At 35.4% G+C, this 24,763-nt stretch overlaps 1 protein-coding gene across 1 annotated transcript in view; it reads right to left on the reverse strand.

The window, feature by feature from the left end:
* The window catches only part of PIKFYVE (phosphoinositide kinase, FYVE-type zinc finger containing), a 109,707-nt gene extending 88,420 nt beyond the window's left edge, over positions 1-21,287 (reverse strand). The window contains exons 1-6 of the mRNA XM_051983674.1: positions 21,100-21,287; positions 16,841-17,021; positions 15,674-15,826; positions 11,928-12,046; positions 6,384-6,555; positions 2,652-2,859 (exon numbers count right to left, since the gene is read on the reverse strand). Of these exons, the coding sequence (XP_051839634.1) occupies positions 2,652-2,859; positions 6,384-6,555; positions 11,928-12,046; positions 15,674-15,826; positions 16,841-17,012 (824 nt within the window). The 5' untranslated portion in view covers positions 17,013-17,021; positions 21,100-21,287. The remainder of the gene's footprint in view (positions 1-2,651; positions 2,860-6,383; positions 6,556-11,927; positions 12,047-15,673; positions 15,827-16,840; positions 17,022-21,099) is intronic.
* Positions 21,288-24,763: the final 3,476 nt, after the last annotated feature.

A 24,763-nucleotide genomic window follows, 5' to 3' on the forward strand; every position in this document is an offset into this window, starting at 1 on the left:
TGTATGTGCCAAAATGTTTGTGGCAGCCCTGTTTGTAGTGGCTAGAAACTGGAAATTGAATGGATGCCCATCAATTGGAGAATGGCTGGGTAAATTGTGGCATATGAATGTTATGGAATATTATTGTTCTGTAAGAAATGACCAGCAGGATGAATACAGAGAGGCTTGGAGAGACTTACGTGAACTGATGCTAAGTGAAATGAGCAGAACCAGGAGATCATTATACACTTCGACAACGATATTGTATGAGGATGTATTCTGATGGAAGTGGATTTCTTTGACAAAGAGACCTAACTGAGTTTCAACTGATAAATGATGGACAGAAGCAGCTACACCCAAAGAAAGAACACTGGGAAACGAATGTGAACTGTTTGCATTTTTGTTTTTCTTCCCAGGTTATTTTTACCTTCTGAATCCAATTCTCCCTCTGCAACAGTTCTGCAAACATATATTGTATCTAGGATATACTGCAACATATCTAACATATATAGGACTGCTTGCCATCTAGGGGAAGGGGTGGAGGGAGGGAGGGGAAAAATCGGAACAGAAACGAGTGCAAGGGATAATGTTGTAAAAAAATTATCCTGGCATGGATTCTGTCAATACAAAGTTATTATTAAATAAAATAAAATAAAATATTTAAAAATAAAAAATAAATAAATAAAAAAATAAATAAGAAGCTAGTTAGGCAGGTTAGAAGATGATAGAGATAAAGAGAATATTATGGATGAAATGACTTATCAGATACACCAAACAGGTGCTGGTTTTCACAAATATACTAGCTAACATGCTTACTTATATTATATATATATGTATGTATGTATGTATGTATGTATACGCAAAATTTGATAGTGATCTGGAATGGAGCATTTTGCAGAAAATATTCACAAACGTGAAAATAAATGAGATATTGTGTGCTACAATAAAAGTTTAACCGACTTTTCACATATCACTAATTTTAGACTATAATGCAAACTCGAAAGAGCTGAGAATATTTTCACATTATCTTGAAAAAATTATGTTTATAAATTCATTTATCACTCCTTTCTTGGAGAAGAAAATGTCCCTCCCTTCCTACCACAACAATACTCCCTCAATTTTTATGCCTTTTTCTCTTTGTAGCACTCTTCTAACAAAAAATATTTATATAGTTAAATGGATTTATAATTGATTTAGGAATGAATCTGATTCTCCATTCCCACAGAGTGATACCATAATAAAGATACTGATTCAAACATGCTCCCTGGGCATGCAAAAGAAGGCCAAGGCCTTCATACTTGATACACAAATAGGTTACTTTAAGTCAGATTCCTAGTATAATGCCTACAGAAGTCTTTAGAGTTCATTTTATGTATTTTCTTATTATAGCTTTTTATTTACAAGTTATATACAATGCAATTACAGCATTGACAATTGCCAAATCTTTTGTTCCAATTTTTCCTCTCCTTCCCCCCCATCCCCTCTCCCTGATGGCAGGTTGACCAATACATGTTAAAGATGTATTTTATGTATTTTCAAGATAATTACTCACATTACATTCTGAAAATTAAATGCTCTATGCATCAAATATTTTCAGCATCCTATTTCATGAAATCATAGTCTAAAACTACTCCAAAACAAAGAATCTTGTTTTAGAAATAATTATTTCGTCTAATTTATATTAACAAGTTAGATACTTGTTATTTGTAGTCTAAAGTAACAAGCAAAAATATTTCTTTGAAAACCAACAGTTAAGATATGACTCCTTGAGCTAACCAAAATTTTGATATTAAACTGAGAAAAAGTAGTTTAAGAAAACATTAACCAGAAATTGATTAAAACAGAATTCTTATTTAGAGCACTTACAGAAACTTCCAGAAGAGATTCACCAATATCCTTTTATATTCATATAAACAGAAGAGTTTGTTGTTGTTATTGTTGTTGGGTTTTTTTGAGGGGGGAAGATGGGGGGGGAAGGGTGGTGAAAAGTAGGAAGTGAAGCTGATAATGTCATTTCAAGGAAAAGAAAGTGGTTGGTAATTTTTTTAAAAAGTCTTATTCATAAACTATGTTAATCTCCTTTAGGCAAATCAAGACAAAAAGAAAAAAAGTAAGGCTGATTTGAAAAAGTGATTCAAAGGAAATGTATCTTCTAAGCAAGGAGTTCTTAATCTGGCATCCATAGATGTGGAGGTATAAACATCAAGATATACATGAATTTAGATGGGAGAAAAACTTTATCTTTTATTTCTATATATTTGTTTCCTTTGTAATTCTACATATTTTGGTTTGGGCATATAAAAACCTTATAAGAAGGGGTCTATAGGATTCACCAGACTGCCAAAAGGGACCACAAGACAAAAAGGTAAAAAAGCTCTAGTCTAACAAAATCACATAACTTTAGATTGTAATCTCGAAATACTATTTTTTTTTTTTTTTGCTGAGCCAATTGCAGTTAAGTTACTTGCCCAGGATCACAAGGTATGAAGTGGTAAGTGTCTGAGTCCACATTTGAACTCAGGTCCTCCTGAATTCAGGACTGGTTCTCTATCCACTGTGCCACCTAGCTGCACAAAATACTAAAATTTTAAACCATCTTCCCCACCACCACTACCATGATGCTCACACACACAGACACATACACACACACACAAATATAGGATTTCCAATACCTTTGCCAGGCTAAATCCTCCTCTAGAAATATATTGCGGCTCGCTTTTCGACTACCAACAGGTGTTCGTGGTTCAATGGGATCAAGTATAGAAACAGAAGAAGCAGAATCTGAGAGAGCATTCAAATCTTCCCCAATGGAATTACTATCTGTTGAATGAGCATAACTTAAAGCTATTTTTCGACAATAAGTGCAAGCTCGAAGATCCCCTAAGGGAAAAATTGAAAAGAACATGATTAGAAATGTTGCCACACAGATTTTATATTTTTAGGTTAAAAGCTAATGTCATGAATTCTAATTAGTAAACAGAAGACTCAGTGAGTTAACATAAATAAGCAAAGGAAAAAATCTTTTAAGTATTCAACCGGCTTATTATTTTACAAATTTCAAGAACCAATATTTAGGTATGTAAACTACTTATTTCAATATTTAATCAGGTGCCTATTGAAGCTGATCTTGACATCAGGGAGGTGCTGCCATGACATGCAAATGAATTGGATTTAAGTGAGGGAGGACTGGGCAAGGTTACCTGTCTCACTTTGCCTACCAGAGCCATCTGGGTTTAGTGGCCAGCTAGAGAGCAAGACAATAGGAAGTAGCTCTGGATGCAGCAGGAGACCTTGGCCTTTTTAAGTTAAGGTCTTCAACAGGTCTCATTTGACTGTGGCCGCATCCATTCAGTGATTAAGACTAGGTAGTAATTGTTAAACAAAGCAGAAAAGATTTGGCTGTAAGCTACAAGGAAAGAAGAAAAAATTTCAATTAATCTCACTGTTATTAGGCCTTGAAAAGGAGCTTCTCATGTAATGTACCATAAGTGAAAATACTAGAATACAGCTGGAGCTTCAGTCACAATGTAGAAACATTTCTTATAATAAAGTCATCAGGAAATATAACTTTAATTAAGGGCAAAATATCCCTAATTCAGCAAGTCCAGAGGAATTTGTTTGTGCCAGGAGCTGGTGCATCTAGACTACAAAGCTGCACATGGAAGCTGACATAAGAGAAAAACAGAGCAAACACAGGGCCTCAGTCTCTTAGCAAGCCTCCTCACAAGAGCCAAAGCAATATTCCTCAAGCAGAGATCTAACTATATTCTTCTCCTCTGTGAGTCCCAGCATCCACCCTACCTTTCCCAACTTCCTGGATTAGTGGATGTTCTTAACATATGGGCAATTTGTTCCATCATCCATGTCTATGTTTTGGTACAGACTGCTCCTCAGCCTGGAATGCTCAATCTTCTCACCTCTGCCTCTGAGAATTCTTACTTTCCTTCAAAGCTCAACTTTGAAAGTACCACCTTCTATATGAGAGTAGTCCCTTTCCCTAGAAATGACCTAGTATTTAATGCTTTATACATACTTTTATCATATACTTAGATGGGTATAAGTTGCTTCTGCCATTTTAATCTCTGTATTCCTAGCCCCTAACATAGAATAGAGTAAGTGTGTTTGATAAGGGCTTTTTGACTATCCAAATGTGAGCCATAAGAGACAGGATTTTTATCAGTGTCCTAAAAAAACAAAACAAAACAAAACAAAAAAAAAAAAAAAAACACTACAGAAGCAATGTATTTAACAGTGGCTGTTAACATCTCATACATAGATGCAATGACTATAAATCCATTCTTGGCAGTTCAGATGCTATTTTCCTAACAGGACAAGTCTGCAAAGTGTGCCTGCAGACCTGACCTATTCTCCTTCAGCTCACTTTGATCTCACTGGTATCCCCTCTCCAACCACTCTCAGTTCAGTGTTATGATGCTCCCTGTTTAAATATGTTTACATAACACAGTGAAGTGATACTGCTCAGAGAAGAGGTTGGCAAACCATGATTCCTAAGCCACAGTAGAGTAAATCCATGAAAAGCCAGAATTCAAAGCTCATTCCTGACAGTGACTTGTTATGAATGAGCTATGTCATATACCCTCTATATGCTTTAAGTCTCTGCCTAAAAATTTTGCTACTAAATCATAGACTAAAATCTGCCTCAGTGGAGTGAGTACCCATACTGATAATTTCCCATGTTAATGCAATCACAGATCCTTTGCAAATTCAAACAAATATTCCGTGGAAATGCAACAAACATCTCAAACAGTAAGTTTTTCCTAATTCCCCCCAAGCTGCTAAGTGTCTCTTCCCAAAAACTGCTAACAGAATATAAGTTCCTCTCCCCAAAAAAGATAAGATATTTCCCTAAAAGTATTTAAGTTTCCTCAGAGAGACTTATGATCTCTGGATTAAAACATTTTTATTATAAAAGGTGATTTTTGACAGAGACCAGAAGACCATAAAATCTGGTGTCTGATGAACTTAATGGTAGTATTTATTAATATTTTACTAAGCAAACATATTCAAGAATAACATAATAAGATTCCATTCTTCTAACAGAAATAATATGGGGAGATTAAAATAAAATCAATTCTCATAACACCTAAAGTCATCCCACAAGTTTAAATATTCTGAGAATATTTTTTCAGCTAAATTATTGATGACAGAAACCCATCAATTCATATTTTATTTTCAATCATGATTATCATCAAGTTGGCTAATAGCCATATCTTCATAATTTAAGTACAGATTCATAAGTTACAATATAAGAATATACAAAATCTTGGTATTTAAACAGTGACAAGAGAAAAATGATTGTTAAAATAAGAAAAAAGCAGCATGAGTGAGTACATCCTTCCTTCCTACAAATATTTCTGCGTATTTAATGTATAGAATGCATTAAAAATAGCACAAACATAGGTTAAAATCCCCAAAAGGCAGAAATTAAAATACACCTTTCAACAGGAATAAGTTTCATTATTTTCTGTGTAATGGTTTTACCTTCTTTAGGGAAATAAACTTGAAAGTTTGGAATATTAAAATGTATACTTGTTCAGGGCAACTTTTATCCAATAAAGTCTCTTTGATCCTTAAATCTATAGTTCATGAAGTTTGCAAAAACTTATTTTAGCATCTAATAAATTTGCATAAGAGTAATAGGAAATAAATAATAAAGCAGCTCATACCATTAGTCTTATTTCAAATTTGTTGTTGAATCATTTCAATCATGTCCAACTCTTCATTTTCTTAGCAAAGATATTGACTGGAGTGGTTTGCCATTTCCTTCTCTAGCTCCTTTTACAGGACACTGGCAGCAAACAGGGTTATGTGACTTACCCAGGGTCAAGGTCAAGATGAATCTTCCAGACTTCAGGCCCTACACTCTATTCACTATGCCCCCTAGCTGCCCTTATTTCAAAAAGGTTCATTATTTCTTTAAGGCAATTAATTTGAGAGTCAGATGACTCACCTTTTAGTAACAAGCTAAAATAATTTAGATTTCTCTGGGAATAACCTCTCTTCAAGAGCCTTCAGCAAATTTCTTGATATATAGTAAGCTACATAAATTAATATACATTTCTCCTAATATATTTTTATATAACATATTTTTAGACATCAACTCAAATATAAGGTTTCAGTGTACTGTGAATTTCATTTTCTTAGCTGATCATAAAAATCCTACAGGTTATACCACTCTGATGGCATTTACTTGTGCTGCCTTGTATTATTATTGCTAGTTTGTCTATTAAATGCAAGATTCTTTAGTGGAAGAAGTAGTAATTTACCTTTGTTTTTATATAGTTCACATTCAAATACTTGTTGAATAAGTGAAGGATGGGTTACATACTGCCAAAAAATATCAATTATAAAAATGATCATGACTATCAGAAGTACAGGCTTACCTGTATAGCCCATAAATTTTCCAGGGATTTCTTGATTACAGCATCGACTACAGAAGATTTGACCACATAGCCGGCAATGGTGTCTACGCCTAAAGGTAGTAAACTTCTCACTACAGTCATAACATTCTTTACATTGACTATCGGGCATCCAGTACTGCTTCAGGTCACTATCCTGTAACAAAAAGTAATATGTTTGATTTGTTTGTGGTTTTTTTTTAAAATCACCGAAAAAAAAAAAAAAATTCAAGACTCAATGAAGGAAACAATTTTTAAAAAGCAATAGCATATATTTACCATCCCAGAAATGTCACAATTCTCTCTCCTCAAAAATTTACATTGGGATCCAAGTACACAGAGTAGAGTTTTATCACTGGCTTTGCCATTACTTTAAGAAGTACAACAGCACATGTGAGGCTGCTATCTAAGGTTGCCCTCCCTGGAACTGCATCTGTCAAGAATCAAGGATGGCTCCTGACCCAGTATCTTAGCCTGCTTCATTCCATGCAGATTATTAATTTGAAAATTGGGAATGGGTTTCTATATATGCTTTTACTACTATTTTTTAAACACTCATAATCCAAATTCAGCATTTGACATGCAAGAAAGATACAAAAAGAAATTTTTAATGTAAAAAAACATTTTGCTCTTTTAAAGAAGCTGATTAATATTCTAAAAAGACACTGCATAGAACATTCAAGTGTTTTTCATATACAGAAAATGCACAATTACACACATACAGCCAGTCTGTTTTTACTCCTACTACTGAAGTACAAATGTTTTAGATATTAAAGAGTAGTCTGGAACACACTAAGACACAAGTTCTGTAATTTCTGTTATTTTCTATCTTTGAAATAAATCACTGGAACACTGATAATACTTGGCCCATTTAACTCAATTCCCTTAAATTGGTATCTAGGCAAGTGTCCATGGCAACTAAGAGCATTGTCAAAACACAGCCAGGAAAGAAGGCATTAATGCCACCACCAGTCATTACCATGTTTCTCAACCAACTTTTTGAAAATCCTATCACTGGGTCCTTGAACTTTCATTTAATACTTGAATAACTGAATTCTAATATAATCAATTTACTCTGTAATCCCATATATTTTATTTTAGGTATTTAGAAACATTAGGTTGAGAAGGGTTTGACATAGGCTTTACCAGACAGTTAAAGGGATCCAGGTCACACAAATAATGTCTAAAGCTACATGCTACTTCTAAGATCTGCAACAAGTTATTTAAGTAAAAGGAGCCTTGGTTTCCTCTGTGGCAAACAAGGGTCTGAATGAGATAACTTCTGAGGTCCTAAGGCAACCACAGGTCCCTCACAATCAAATTTGTTGTTCTTCAATTGTTTCTGACTCTTCTTGGCTAAGACACTGGGATGGTTGACCATTTCCTTCTCTGGCTCTTCAGCAGATGAGGAACTGCGGCAAATAGAGTTAAATGACCTGCCCAGAGTCACCCAGCTAAAAAGTGGCAAAGGCTGGATCTGAACTCAGGAAGAAGTCTTCCCAATTCCATACCCAGTGCTCTATCCACTTCACACCTACCTGCCTTACACAGTCAAATATAGAGTTATCATCTTCCCTCCCATTCTACTGCTTGTGACCCCTCCTGTTAACTCTAGAGTCATAATCCCTCTCTACCATTCTAGAGTCCTGGCCTCTCCTTTCTGGGTGACTTCAGAACTGTGGACGTCACTGTCTCTGTCCCTGTCTGTGATCTGACAGCTCTAGAGCTAGATCCTAATATCTCTAGACTTTCAATCTCTACAGGTGAATCTATAACCCTGAAGCTATAATCCTAGAATCCTACAAGCAGGTGAAGGTCTTGCAAGAATAGGCACTGAATCTGTCAATAAAAAGTTATTATAAAATTAAATTAAATTAAAAAATAAAATAAAATAAACCTACAGTTCAGGAAAAAAAAAAAAAAAAAGAATAGGCACTGAAACACATGCAGAAGAAATATGAGAGAACCTGTCAATGAAGATCTTATCATCTAGCTGGGAAAGAAACAAAAGTGAGAAATAAAAAAGACAAAACACTATAAAAACCACAAACATCTGTACAGGGTCCAGCCTCAGGCTAAGAGCTCCTTAGGCACCTTCCTTCTCTCTGGACTCAGGATACCCTCAATTCAAATTCTGTCTCAGACCCTTCCTAAACTGGCTGACCCTGAGCAAATCACTTAACCACTCTCAGCCTCAGTTTCCTCATATGTAAAATGGTGATAACAGCACCTGTCTCCAAGGGCTGTTAAAAGGATCGGACAAGACACCATTGCAAAGTTTTGCAAATTAGAGTTTTTAATCATTACTCCTCACCTCCAGCTCAATTTCCTCATGATAAAGCTCCCCTTGCATCTCCCATCCACACCCCCAGCATGAGACCCAAGAGAGCAGACAATGCACCTAGGCTTGTTTCTAATCACCACTAATCCCATGCTAGCTACATCACCCAGACTTTAACTTCCAAATGTGAAACTTGTTCTGGAGCAAGATTGAAAACCCAGGAAATAGGAGATACAAGGTCAACAGAGCCCACTGAATTAGCTCTGAAATCAACTGTGGGGCCAGGATGTAAACATCTGAAACACATAGATCTTGCCACCAAAATTCAGACATATAAGTGGAGAAGAATACTAAGCAATCAGGAAAAAAATAAAAAGGAAAATCTTGCTTTGAATGTCAAGAAAAATTTGGTTCCATGCATCCCAACTAAAAAAATAGATTTCTGACACTGACAGATGAATGAAAAAACTATATACTCACTGTGTAAGCACACATACATGTACATACATACATACACACACAATGAATTAAATTAAATTAATTTAAAAAATTAAAAATCACATTTGATATACATACAAGGAGCACTAGAGTCATACCTATGCACATTATGGCAAAAGAAAATCCTTAAGGAGACCCATAAATCATCTTCAGAATCTCCAAAAAATTCTTGTCTCAATCTCCTGCCTAAAATTGTCATTTTTTTTCCTATCAGTAGCATTAAGGATATATTGAAAACTATTTATTCACATATAAAATTATTGATTTCATAATTGTACATTTTTCAGTTCCATAAGAGTATTCTACAAACTGAAAAATCATTTGTTTTTAAGGTGCTTTGAGGAATTTTATGTTTAAATATATTATATATATTTTTAAATGTGACTTCAAATTATATTATGGATGTGTTTAAAAGAAAGAGGAACTTAAGACTTACTTCAGTTATATTATTAATTTTTTAAATTTTAGACTTTTTTTAAATTTTTAAACTTTAAATTTTTTATTTTATTTAATATTTTTAAACTAACAAAAATTAAACATTTTAAAAAATTTTTAATTTTAAACTTTTGTTGATTAACTTGTAAACTTAAATTATTATTTTGTTGCTACAGGAAAATGCATTATAATTCTAAGACAATTAAATTTTGGTGTACAACTCACTTTTAGGTTTGAAAGACTACTTGGAAAAGGGTGAAGAGTTGAATAGGCAAAGAAATTATTTAGGGAAATACAGAATACACACAACTGTATATTCAGTGCCTAGAAGAGTGCTTGACATGCTACTTAATGACCCTTCTTTTTTTAGCTTTTTATTTAGAAGTTATATGCATGGGTAATTTGATAGCATTGACAATTGCCAAACCTTTTGTCCAACTTTTCCTCTCCTTCTCCCCATCCTTTCTCCCAGATGGCAGAGTGACCAATACATTTTAAATATTTTAAAGTATAAATTAAATACAAAATAAGTATACATCTCCAAACAGTTATTTTTGCTGTTCAAAAAGAATTGGACTTTGAAATAGTGTACAATTAGCCTGTGAAGGAAATCAAAAATGCAGGTGGACAAAAATAGAGGGATTGTGAATTTTATGTAATGATTCTTAGTCATTTCCCAGAGTTCTTTCGCTGGGTGTAGCTGGTTTAATTCATTCCTGCTCCATTGGAACTGATTTAGTTCATCTCATTGAAGGAAATGGCCACATCCATCAGAATTGATCATCATATAGTATTGTTGTTGAATTATATAATGATCTCCTGGTTCTGCTCATTTCACTCAGCATCAGTTCATTTAAGTCTCTCCAGGCTTTTCTGAAATCATCCTGCTGGTCATGTCATTTCTTACCGAACAATAATATTCCATAATATTCATATATTACAATTTATTCAGCCATTCTCAACTGATAGGCATCCACTCAGTTTCCAGTTTCTGGACACTACAAAGAGGGATGCCACCAACATTCTTGCACATACAGGTCCCTTTCCCTTCTTTAAGATCTCTTTAGGATATAAGCCTAGTAGTAATACTGCTGGGTCAAAGGGTATGCACAGTTTTTTAACTTTTTGAGCATAGTTCCAAATTGTTCTCCAGAATGGCTGGATGTATTCACAATTCCACCAACAACGTATTAGTGTCCCTATTTTCCCACATCCCCTCCAACATTCAACATTATCTTTCCCTGTCATTCTAGCCAATCTGACAGGTGTGTGGTAGTATCTCAGAGTTGTCTTAATTTACATTTCTCTGATTAATAATGACTTGGAGTATCTTTTCATATGGCTAGAAATAGTTTCAATTTCTTCAGCTGAGAATTGTCTGTTCATATTCTTTGACCATTTATCAATTGGAAAATGGCTTGATTTCTTATAAATGAGAGTCAATTCTCTATATATTTTGGAAATGAGGCCATTATCTGAACCTTTTGACTGTAAAAATGTTTTCCCAATTTATTGCTTCCCTTCTAATCTTGTGACCCTTCATTTCTGAAAAGGACCAATGACATCACTTCGATGTCTCAATCTGAACATAAATAGGATTTAAGTGAGACAAAACAGCAGTCATCAATCTTCAATCAACCAGTCAGAGTCCAAGGACAAGACCAAAGTCAGGAGTGCTATTTATTGCCTAGATGACCCTAACTTCTTGGTTAAATGATCAAGCTCTAGGTCCTCCACAGTTGTTACTTCTGTTCCTTTATGGTCACTGAAACAAACTTTTCTCATCTGCCCATTCTTCCAAGGAAAGTCTTCACAGGCTTGGGACAGATATCCCTCTAACTTACCATAGGTCTAAGGCCTGTTGATTATCCTTAGTCTGGGTTAACCCATTTCCCCAGACAATTGTTACCAAAATATTATCACTGTGAATGTGGCCTGATTTATTAATACAAAAAATATGTATCCCATTTTTTTCTGGCTCAAGAATAAGATCACATTATCTGCACTCCTAGAATGAAACTGTTACATTTACATGTTTCATCTTTATTAAGACATCAAAGTCTCTGCCTACTGTTGCTTTAAGCTAGGAGGATCAAACAGAAAGAGAGAACACATACCATTTCTCTTTCTTGTATGTTCCTCCCTGTTCAATTGCCCATTCAGGATATTGGTGGCATAAGGAACAAACAGCATTAACTGCTGAAACAAGCATTAGCATGACCTTTTCCTTCAGATGACATTCATAGAATATTTTCAATGATCATGGCATTACCTAAAGAGCTGCTTATTAACTGTCCCAAGCTTCTAGGCAATACCTGGCTTTTCCCCTCCATGATTTCCTTAAGACGCTTCAATACTGTGCTGAGACTTCGAAGCTGGACAGCTGTTCGAGGATCATGGCCTCCCACAACAGCTTCTGCTTTCCTTCTAGTGTCTGAAAAGAATTAAAAATATTCCGTCAAGTTGGAAACACTTAAGACCTTTTATCAATGCAATGAAAAACCTCCAGCAGACCAAAGATGGAGCATGACAGCTACCTCCTAACAATGGAGAGAGGATCCCCAAAGGCAGAATGAGACATATTTTGGAACATAGTAAATTTGTGGTTTGTTTTGCTTAATTCTACTTATTACAAGGTTTATGTTTTTCCTTGGAGAGGAGGGAGCACTAAAGAGAGGGGGAAAAAAAAAGTCAGAGCATATTGTCAAAAAAAAGAAATAACAGAATCATCAGAGAATCTTAAGAAGGAAACAGAAGGAAGTTTGGAGGAAAATAAAGACAATAAGACATCTCTGAAAGTAACAAATTGAAAGCATTACATACTTTTTTAAAAAAAGCAATCTATACTTAATAGAAAATAAATAATAAATTTTTGGTCTGATATAGAATACCATTTTCTGGTCTTTATATGGAATTTTTTGGCATTTGTTAAATTCAGAATTTAAAAATATTAAAACACTTAGATTCTTCAGCATATGTATGCACAAAGTATACCTGCTTTTCAATATATCTCATGTTACTGATAAATACGTATGCCTTTATTTTAAAACATAAGTATTTTTGGTAAATTTATTTTAAACTTAAATACAAAATGAGGGGGAAAAAACACTGCCATGTACATACCAGACCATAATAGAGGATTCAATATAAAACAATTTCCATTTTAAGGAAAGCTATAAAATAAACACTACTCATTTGTTTTCAAAGCTGCCCAGTTAGTCTTTGTTTCTTTATGGGTTTTCTTTTGTTCTCTCTTGTGTACTTTTTACTTTATTGTTTCCTTCCCTCCCCTACCACCATAAAGAAGACTACAATTAAGCATGGCTATACATATAGACATAGACATAAATATAAAGGTCTATAAAATACACATATATGTAAGATCATATTATATTTATTTCTTCCTATCATCTGTTCCTCTAATAGGATAACATCTTCCTTCATAAATCCAAGTCCAAGTCTTTCCCTGTTTTTCTAAATCAACCAGTTCATCATTTCGTACACCACCACAATATTTACAACCCAATCATATTCTGACAGATTATCTATGAAAGTTTTTTCTGCATTTCTTCTGTTCTTAGCTATACAGATCTTATTTATGAGAAATTTAATTCAAAATAATCAAAATTATTTTTTACTTCATCAATACTCTTGCTTTCTAATATAATTTAAGATCTGGTACTACTGAATCTACTTCCTTTATATCTTGTTTTCCCCTGGTTTCTTCAAGGTTTCTATCCTCTTATTCGAAGCATTTATTTTTTAAAAAATTAGGTTTGGACCAAATCTTATACAGATTGAGACTAGCATAAAATTCTAAGTATATGGAAAAAAAATTTTAATTTAAAATTACCTATGAGGTTAATAACAATTTATAAATTATGGAATTATAGGAAATAGTTTCATAAGGGACCAGATTCCTATTCTTATAGGAATAGAAAATGTTAAGCCCAAGGAAGAGATTAGGGAGAAAAAAGGGTGAGAGAAACAAAGTGTTAAAATTACCAAAATCACAGGGTCATTTGGCATTGCTTATAACAAGCATCCTCAAAAAAAAGGAAAATGCTAGACTAAAAAGCAAGGCAAAATGACATGATTGAAATCCCATTCCAGCCTAAACCTTTTACTTCTTGAACTCTGTTGTAGAGGTCACAATCAGAAATTCTTCATGAGCAAATTAATTGTCCATCCCTACCAAAAGGATGTGCCACCAAGAATAAACCAGATCATCTATAATCCAAACATACGATAGACCAAAACTCCAAAAGATTCTTGGAACTTAAAATATATCCCCAGAACAGTTCTGACCTGGTTTAATTGTCCTCAGAAGGCCTCTCTGATTACTTAAGATGCCTTGCCTTACCTGTCCTGTCCAGAACTGCCTAGCCTGCTGATTCCACTGCATAGCATTTAAAATTAGAATAGAAATACAAAAGAACCCACAGATTTGCCCGGTTTTAAGGTCACTAAGTTAAGGAAAGAAAAGAGATGAACATATCTAAAACGTCTAAAAAATATGTATAGGGTTCCATATTAGATAACTTCTCTGCAGTTATCCAGTAACTCACTACCGTATACATATACCACGCAAAATAGAAGATCCCCCAAACTCCATGGGTTACACTAAGCTAGTTACATTCCATACCATCTTTATATCACATTGCCTTCACTTCACCCTCCTCAACTCTCTCCCATCAGGTCTCTGTCCCTGGATCCTGGGGTTCTGATAAGTGAGTTTTCACCATTTCTTGCTGATAACTAGAGCTCATCATCACTTGCCAAACATGTCCAAATCTTGCTGCCAAATGCCTACTCCTTCACCCACCTTCTTGCTTCCTTTTACATACTATCTTTCTCTCATTAGAACATAAGCTCCTTGAAAGCAGGGATTTTCTTGCTTGCTTCTATTTGTATCTCCAGGCTTTAATAATACACTGTCTGGCATATAATAAATGTTTGATACTTTATCATCATTAATTCTGAGAAAGTGTTCGTTATATACCTGAAAGTTTGGGGCAAAGGTGGGAAAAAAGATATGCATTGTGATCAAGTTAGAAAAGGAATAAAAAGACATAAACATGGAAAAAAACTTATAAGAAATCTCTTTAAAGAATTAGACTTTATAATTTTTTCCTACACTTTGGCTGCACTGCCCTATAAAGAATGGCAAAAATCCCAGGTACAATTTCTTCTGAGTCACAGGATGACTGCAGCAAGGTAGCAGTCTGGTATTTGTGATTTAACAAGTAAGGGAGAGATATAAAAAGAAGCTACTGGGATCACAGTGGATTCTTAGTTATGTACAATCTCCCATCCCAAAAGCTATCTACATTTGACTTCTAAGAATCACATGTAGGGGAACCACCCCAGTGAAATGATAACAACTTCTCTCCACATCTACCTTCCCCATTCCCCCAAGGAAAAGGCACAAAAAAGATTGAGTGAGAGCTAAACAACAAGACTTGTCCACATTGCTAAATAAGAAGAGGGAGAGGAAGAAGCAAAGTCTTCAAGATCTCTTCCTTAATTAGTTATTATTTCAAGCTCTGATTCAAATCCTTGACAGAAGAATCAAGTAGAAATGCAAAAAGAGTGACAGATTGTGACAACAGAAATTGAATCTGTTCTGCCACCTTGGAGGAAACAGGAACAAGGAAGGGATAACAGAAGAACAAGGTCTCTAAAGGGAAAGCAGTCCATGTCAGGAGAAACTAGGCACCCAACGCATCAATACAGAATTCATGCTTGAAGTTAAAATAAGCCTGATTTTCTTTTGAAGATGCTATAAACTATGCCACTGAAATTCAAGCAAGTAACTCAAAAGTCAATCGGAAGCTCTCAGCTTAACATGGTCTGAAGTGTAATAAACACCAAGAATGTTTTTTTTTAAAACACTAAATAAATTTCTTCAATTAACTAGTCTATGAACTTCATTTTAGACAGTCTCTAATTGCTTTATATCAAGGAGAAAGATCAATCAAAAAACAATCTGGGAAAATAATCATTAAAAGAACAACATTTTATTATCACACAAAGTATTTGAGTTTTGGGGATTCTTTACCTAAGATAGTAGATGATCGACGATGTAAATCCTCATTTAGCTGCTTTTTATAGGCTACGGGAGATCTCACAGATTGTGTTCTTGAAGAATGTTGAGGACTAGCCCAACTTCCACCCAGAGACTGCTGATCTCCCTGTCCACCTTCTGGTCTCTCTGTAAAAGAAGATAATTTGTCATCATCTGAAAAAACTACAATCTGATACTGAAGACAAAACAAATGGAGAATGAGACAAATTAAGTTATCCTTGTCTTTGCTTTTTACACTTTAAACTTCATTTTAAACTGCATTAATATATGCAAATGTTAATCTTACTCATTAAGGACAGTATTTTACATTTTATTGATGTCATTAATATTTCCATAAAACTAAATGAACTGAACTGAATTAAGTCTCATAAATTCTTAAAACACTGGTCACTCAGATTGACAAAAGTAAAAAAAAAAAAAAAAAAAAAAAAATTATTTATACACACACACACACACACACACACACACACCCCAAACTCTTTTCCCCTTACACAAGAAAACTTTGGTTATGAAAACAAGAACTTTAAACATTGTCACACTAGTAATCTATCAGAGTTGAACCTCAATCTCTATGATTTAATCGGCAATATATTTGATAATTCCCTGGATTTAAAAAAAAAAAAAACTTGTTTTGAATTGCTACCTTTGGCCATATCTTTAATCTGTTACTGTTTAAATCAGAATTTTATGGCTATTTCTGAAGAGAGAGGAGAAAGGGGGTTGGGGGATGAGGAGGGGGGAGAAAGGAAAAGGGAAAGCTAGGGAGGATAGGGGAGGAGAGAGATAAAGAACAAGCAAATGTCTGTTCTATAAACTTAAAAACCAAGAGAAATTTCTTCTGAGGTAAGAAAAAGACCTTTAGGATGAAAAAGGAAGCATTAAGTATAATACTTTTTTTCCTTTAAGGTACTTCTTAAGTTTTCAATTCAGAACCTCATATCTGAAGAATGTTACATTCTACTGCTGGAGATTTAATATATGATGCCACCTTTTCCTAATTAAGCAGTTTTTCCTTATTGGCAGTTGAAGAATTAAAGCTCTCGCTTACTGATATTTCAAAAAGGCATATAAAAAAAAGTTAAAGAAAGGAACTCCTCCATTTCATGTAGATTCCTTGACCTTCATAATCTAAAGTTTTACCTTTACTGAATCGAAAAAGATTTACAAAAGAGCTATAGGCTGATTTAAAAGGAGGTTCATCTTGATCTGGAGTCAAAGGCTTGAAGTGTGTGAGATGAGAGGGACTGGTAGGAGACCGAGGCAGATCATTAGAAGAGTCCAATGTTGGCGATGTCTTGTCATCTGTGGCCATTTCATGTGTCTGAGAAAACAAAGACAAAATGAAAACTTCAAGATCTCTTGGAAACCCAAGAATCAGCAACAAACAGGTTAATGATTAACTTAGGGAAAATTCATACATAAAAACAGATTTCTAGTCCATAAAAAGATGTTAATTAAATTGTACTCATAGTACATTAATCTTAGATTGAGACATGTAATTTAAAATTGCAATGTCTGGACTAGCTCTCTGGAGGATCTCTGGAGGAGCCTTGGTCTTAGGTAGAGAAGTGATGAAGGTAGAAGAACCACCAGGAGGATATCTGTTTCTTCCTCCATCTTCTGTGTCTCCTCTGTGTCTGAATCCTCTTCTGAGATCGAGCTAGAGCTGGAGCTCTCGTCTCCAGTCCTCTCAGCCCTTATACACCTCAGTCTGATTACATCATTACATCACACTAAGTATATGTGAACTAAAGAACCATTATCTCATCAAATCACACTGAGTTAAGTACTTAACTATAAGCACCCTGCTGTAAGTATCTTTGCTTCAAGTAGAACACAGGTGGTCACACCCTCCCAGACTTCTCAGGAGGATAGATAAGAAATTCCAAAGGGAAAAATGGGGAGCCAAACCAGATATTTTTAGCAGATTTCCTCTGAGCTGAAGGGTCTTATACCTCACTTAGAGTTCCCCCACCATCTGCAGCCCTCTAAATAAAATCACAAAAACATTCCTTCCAAACTCAAAACCAAACAAACATTACATTAAAAAAAAAAAAAAAAGAACTGGAAGTGAAGCTAATGTGGCAATTCTGCTTTTTCACAATGAGATAAAATCAAGAGCAAACAACTTATAAGGATTCAAGTTGCGTGTAGACTTAACTATATATATATATAGTGTATATATAAGTGTATAACTTTAAAAAAGTTATGTCTATATTAAAATTTATTGGGGAAAAACCCTTTTAACTGAAGTTTTATTTTTCATTAAATAAAGTCTTCAGACTCCAAATCCCATATACCTCTACTATACCAGTCTAATTTAATTCTTGGGGACTTGGGGGATTTGGGGTCATTTGAGGGGAATAATTACAAAAATGGTGGGGAAGATGGGGGGAGGGAAGGAAGATTTTAAAATAGGTCAATTATACTCACAGCCTGAACAGTTTAGGGATACAAAATTTCTGCTTTTCTCTAATTTGTTTCAAGAGTATAACAAGTATACAACACTTTGATGTGAAAATTTTTGTTTCCCTACCTGTTATCTAGATAAGATAGTTAGCTTATTATTTAACAGAAAGAACTTAGTAAATAATACTTTCTGCCTCAATTTCCTCGTCTCTAAAAAGGAAGAATTGGACTAAATATTTCAACACTAATTCCAACACTAATATTCTATGATTTTATAATTTTACTTTTGTATTACACTTTCAACTTTCCAAAGTCCTTTGTGTTATTATCTCATTTTATCTTCCCAACAACCCAAAGATAAATATATAGGCATTGTAGCATTATTCTTTGCAGCAATTAAGAATAGTCAGGAAAAGATTAAATGGCTTGCCCAAGTTCTTATTGCTAATTAGAGGGAAAGATAGAAGTCAAATTTTATTCCCAGTTTCAGGTATTTCACATAAGACCAACATCCTTTAATGATTCTAGAAATGTCCAGTTTTAATTTATCTGAACACTAGTATTCCAAGCCAAGATACTTCTAACGACTAACTAGTGATTTAAATAGGATTTTAAACTCCAGTAGTCTATTTTAGCAATTCAGTAAAATAAGGCATAGGTGGAGTAGACAGGTAGAACTCTCATAAACATGGAGGCAACCTTAATACAATTTTAAGAACTTTTAGACATTAAAATCAATAACACCAATACATTCATACACACTTATCAACATAAGGTAACTGACTTTCTCAGAAAGCAGAAAACTGGTTTGCATTATTTATGAAAATCACCAAATCACAATAAAACAGGGATTGACAACACCTTCCCAGATGGTGTTGGTTATCACTCCTACAAGATCACCTTTACTTTAGAGGGCCCATTTTCCTATGTAAATGAAAATTTTTATTATGTCAATTTGGAGATAAAAAAAATTACAAAAATGCTGTTGGACAAGAGAACTGTTCGGTTCTGCAAACATATATTGTATCTAGGATATACTGCAACATATCTAACATATATAGGACTGCTTGCCATCTAGGGGAGGGGGTAGAGGGAGGGAGGGGAAAAATCGGAACAGAAACGAGTGCAAGGGATAATGTTGTTAAAAAAAAAAAAAAAAAAAAAAAGATGACCCTGGCATGGATTCTATCAATATAAAGTAATTATTAAATAAATTTTTTTTAAAAATGCTGTTGGAAAAAAAACCTAAGTATTATGGGATGCTTCCAAAATTCTTGGAAGAAAAACTGAGTACCTTCCAAAAGTAACATATAGTTCTTTATGAAATACAGACTAATTACTTCCTTAGTAGTCACTTCTTAGGAATACTGCCCTATGTAGTGAAACACTAATGAGTTTTTATCATCAACACTTAACAGATTTCCCACTTCAAAAAGCAAAATTACACATATTCAAAAGTTATCAGGGACCTAAATAGAAATTAAGTGAAATTGACTTAGGTAAGATGTTTTTAGCAGTTAAAAGAAAAAATATTTTCCTATTACATTCCAAATACTTATTACAAATAAATTTCTAAAAAGATTCAGAAGAACCTCTCTTGTCAAGAAAGCTAAACATTCTAAACTTTAACTTCTAAGAACATTAAAGATCTTTCATTTGTTTTTGATGGAGCCACTGAAGTAGAAAAACCACAGTGTAACATTTTTTTCCCATTAGTAGAAAAAAAAACTGCCTGTCACTCCTATGATAAAGGATTATTGTGCAGAAGTTGAAAGAGTATTTGGGTACCATAAAGAAGGGCCTATTATCTGTTCCTAGGCCTTCGCCTGTTAGCCCCCTTCAACAAATAACAGTAAACAAGAATCCTAAGCATATTCTTATGTAATTTGAGAGTATTTGAATGCAATTTCATTTTTCTAAGTTTATTTTCAAGCACCAGGAAATAAACTTCAAAAAATTTGTAAATAAGAAAATGTATTTTAAATTTAATCTCTATACATCCCTATTACAGAAGTATATATTTGTTGCAATTTAAGAATAAGGGATATATAGAATCGAGGAGACATGGAAATATTCATGCATCCATGCACTGAAACCAATCGGCCCAAGATAATCAAGATAAATAAGTTTCTTAAAGCCATATTCCAGCACTTCTTACATTGTGCGTGAATATTTTACAAAGAGGATCTCTGTTTTTAATTGGTGGAAGATCCTAATTTCTCTATCTTTTCTCCAAATCATAAGATGCTTTTTCCCCCTCCTCCCCATCTCCCGCCCCGGTCATTCTTTCATTGAATGGTTTCCAACTTAAAGTTAAAACCACCAATTAGGAAAACCTATTAACAGGTGACCCAAATCCAATTAACAGGAAACCTGGAAGGGTTTGAAGGGAGGAACGGCTTTCAAAAAAAAAAAAAAAAAAAAACCACAGAATCCCAGGTAAACACATCAGCAGCCTCCTCGCATGTAGCCGGTTTCTGCAATCCAAAACTTTCCCTGCAATTCGAGTTTCGTACAATGGAAGTCAGGGGCTACCCCCAAGCCCAACTCTGTCAGTGCAGGGTTGAAAACACCCCTGCGAGAAAGCAAATGGACATCGGCTCTCGAGCACCTGCAATCTGGATCGCAGGATGAGGGGAGGTCAGGGGGAGCGGCGGAAAGAAAACTTCCCCGAAGAAGGTGGTGCCGGAGAAGGGAGCCCCCACCCCAAGAGGCCACGCCGGGGGTGCCGGGAGAGGAGCCAGAGACCTGTCAGGTTCCCTTCCCCTGCCCCCTCCTGCCTTCCCCGCCCGTCCGGACATGGCACATGACCCGGACTCAGCCCGGAGTCCTCCGCCGCTCCCCCCCCGCCCCTCCGCGTCCCACGGGCTCGCCACCTCGCGATCCCTCCCGGGACACCCCTTCCCACAGTCGGACCCTCTCCCCCAGTTCATCCTCCCTTTCTCCCTCCCCGCTCCCGTACGCAGCGGTCCCCTCCCTTGCCCCCTCACCTGCTCCTTCTCTCTCCCGCGCCCCTCAGACCGCGACCACCTCCCCAATCTCTCTAGTTAAGGCTTGGGGAGGGGACAGTAAGGCACCACCAAAGCGGTGCAGGGGCCCTCGGCAGCAACCGGCGACGGCGGCAGGAAGCAGTGCTTACATGGTTGATGCGGCTTCTCGTTTCCCTCCCAGGTCCCGCCCCCTCCGCTGGCTCCTCCTCCTCCTCCCAATCCGCTTCCTGTCCCCGGAGCACGACCTCGTCCCGCCTCTCAGGCGGTTTCGCCCGCCCCCCACGGCCCAGACTCAACGAGAAGAGCGGAGAGCAAAGAACAGGCATCTACAATCTATCCGCCGAGCAAGGAGAAGAGACCTGCAGCAGGACGCATGCGTTCTCCGGTGGCTATAGTTCATGTCTGTAAGTCGGCGTCTACGTATCTCTGTGTGTTGTCAGGCGCGAGAACAGAGAACTCACTAATTATGTGAGTGGATGACTTTATTATTGCTGGATTTAGGCTGTTTTCTGATTTTTAGGCAACTGAGGTGGTAAAACGATTATTAAAATACAATCATGGGATGCGAATAACAATAGTAGCAACTGTAATTATAGCTAGCATTTGCATAATACTTCTTAACAAAACACGGGTTTTCGCTCTTGGTCATAGATCAAGAGATGGAAAAGAGGCCTCAGAAGCCAGTTAATCTAACCCAGTTTTTTTTTTTTTTAAACTTGAAAGGCAATTAGGGTTATATAGCAAGTATAAGACTGGATTTGAACTCAGATTCTCTTGACTCCAGAGCTGGTGCTCTATCCACTGAGCCACCCGGCCCCTTCATTTTTTTTTTTTTTAAAGCAGTTGAGGAAAAAGACTATTAAAGAGAAGATCAGCACTTAAAGCAAAATCCTTCAAAAATCCAGCATACTTTCTGTAATGCCTTAATATTATAGTCCTGAGTAGCAGATATTGGTCAGGGAAATCTTGTCCAAACAGTGCTCAATCTTGAAATCAGAATTTTTAATTGCTGTGAAATTTCCCCCCCTGAAGATGGAAGTCTGCTCTGAGTGAGAAATTTCTATCTGAAAAAAGAGATTCACTTTCATTCAATCCTTCCTTCAATGATGAGTTAATAAGCATTTATTAAGGAATTAAAATTTAACTTAATTGAAAATTTTAAAAATTAATATATATATATATATATACACATATATGTACATATATGTTCCCAAAATTTATTTGTATGTATCCTATATGCCTACATAAAAATCTATATATAGGTATATATACCTATGTAGAGGCATATATAAATCTATATATAGGTATGGCTATATATATATATATATATATATATATATATATATATATATATATATATATATATGTATATATATATGTAGCCATACTTAGATATAGGTATATACACAAAAAACCTATATATAAATACAAATTCACAGTGCAAACTTAGATATGCATGTGTTTATATGTATATAGGTTTTATATATATATGAAAGGGAATCACATTTGGGGAAAGACAAAAAACAAACTTAAGTATGACTAAACTATGTTTTATTCATCCCAGGTCATGAAGCATGGAGACAGTTACACGGGAGACACCTGGGACTACTTTCTAGGAAAAGACTTATTATCCCATTATGTTGGTCAGAACAGCCTCTTTCCATTGGCTGAACAGTTGCAATAAATTATGTCATTTAAACAGCTAGATTGAGTGTCTATTATTCCTTATTCCTACTATGTAAATTCCTGCTTCTTTATAATTAAATTCCATTCACCAAGTATCTTTTTATCATCAAGCATATATTTGATTGTTTAATTATTAATAATATGTGGTTAAGTGATACTTATGCTTTACTCTGCCCTTGTCAGACTACATCTGAAGTATCTAGTTCAATTCTGGCACAATGTTTTAAGAGGAGTGTCAAGTTGAAGGATGAAAAAGATAAATGCTGGGAGGATTGGAGATCCTTCTTATCTACCTAATATTCTTCCCAAATTGTTTTATTACTTATGAATATGAAAATACTTTTTTTTCTGGTTCTGGGGGTAAAGTCAAGATGGCAGAGTAAAGTCAGGAAGCTGCTCAAGTTCTCCCAGTTTTTCTGAAAGACCACATGAAACTAAGCCTCTGAACAGAATGGAATGGAACCACTCTCCAGCTCAAGGTAGAATGGAAAAACTTCAAGAAAGGTCAGTCTCCCTGGGGTGAAAAGGTATTCAGTCCAGATCAGATAGACTCTGGGAAAGCCAGTGAGAGGCTCTTAATCCAGCAAATCAGCAAAGACCCTCAGTCCTGGCTCAATAGAGGAGCATATCAGTGGGGCAGCTCAGAAGGCAAACTCTGGAAAACCTGGCTGTTTCCTGAAAAGAGCAGGCAAAACTAACCCCTGCAAACACATGGGGCTTCTTGGCTCTAAGAGGGAATAACATAATCTTTCAGTTGAGTATAAGAAATTTATTTAACCCTATAAAGAAGTAGGAGGAGAAAGAGGAAAAGAAAAGAGGACAGGATAGAAGGGAGAGCAGAAACACTAGGGGAAAAGGTAAGAAAAAGGGGATAGGGTTGATAGAAGATAAGGTGGGTGGGTTAAAAAAAACATGATTAAGGACATGGTGGAAAGAGGGAAATACAGAACTGCTAATCATAACTGTTAATGTGAATGGGATGAACTCTCCCATAAAACAGAAGCAAATAGCAGAATGGATTAAAAAACAGAATCCTTAAAAAAAAAAAAAAAAAAAAAAAAAGCTTTTTTTCTTTCCTTTTCAACAATCAAATTGTATATTAAAGGAGGTTAGGGGCAATAAGTTGCATTTAAACTCTCCTTCTGGAAAATGTACAGCACCGTCTTATTTTTGAGTTTTTTGAGTCCAGAGAAGAAAATTTTATGGGAAATGTGATAATTATTTTCAAGTATCTGAAGGTGTGTCATGATAGAAGAGGGATTAGATTTGGTCTTCTATGCTCCAAAAGAAAAGCGTAGTAGCAATGAATAGACATCCGAGGGAGGCATTTAAAGCTAAAACAAAACTAAACTTTCTAACAATTGAAGCTGTTAAAAAGTAGAATTGGCTACAATAAAAGGAAGTGGATTTCCTCTCATCAAAACTTTTCAAGGAAAGAATGGATGAGTATTTATTGGGAATCTAAAGAGATGAATCTTGTTCAGATACAGGTTGGATAAAATGACATCTAAATTATCACCAACTTTAAGATTTTGTAATTATTTACGAATCTCTGCCTTTACTTGTTCACCTCAATCTACCCTCACATTGGCAGGTCTGTCTTCCCTATCCACTTCAGTGTAATTCTTACTTACATAAATAACCTATTCATATGATGACAATTAAATATAAATATTTATTTAACAATAAAGCAAAGGCAAACATAAACATTATAGCAAAGCAGATGCAGGAATAAATCATACATTATAGAATACAAATGAACATTTCCCATCACTGTCCTTGTGGAGGTCACACTCTCCCACAAATGTACTTGGTGTCTGGAAAAGAGGAGTACAATGGGCTGACCATTATAGAAATCTGACAGCAAAGGATATGAGAAAGGAAATACATGTGCTCAGGGTAACTCATAACTCACAACTACTTGCCTGGAGATATTGGTCCCATTCAGGAAAATCTATACCACACAAAGAGGCTTCTC

This window comes from Antechinus flavipes, chromosome 3, assembly GCF_016432865.1.
Source record: "Antechinus flavipes isolate AdamAnt ecotype Samford, QLD, Australia chromosome 3, AdamAnt_v2, whole genome shotgun sequence".
Lineage (NCBI taxonomy): Eukaryota > Metazoa > Chordata > Mammalia > Dasyuromorphia > Dasyuridae > Antechinus > Antechinus flavipes.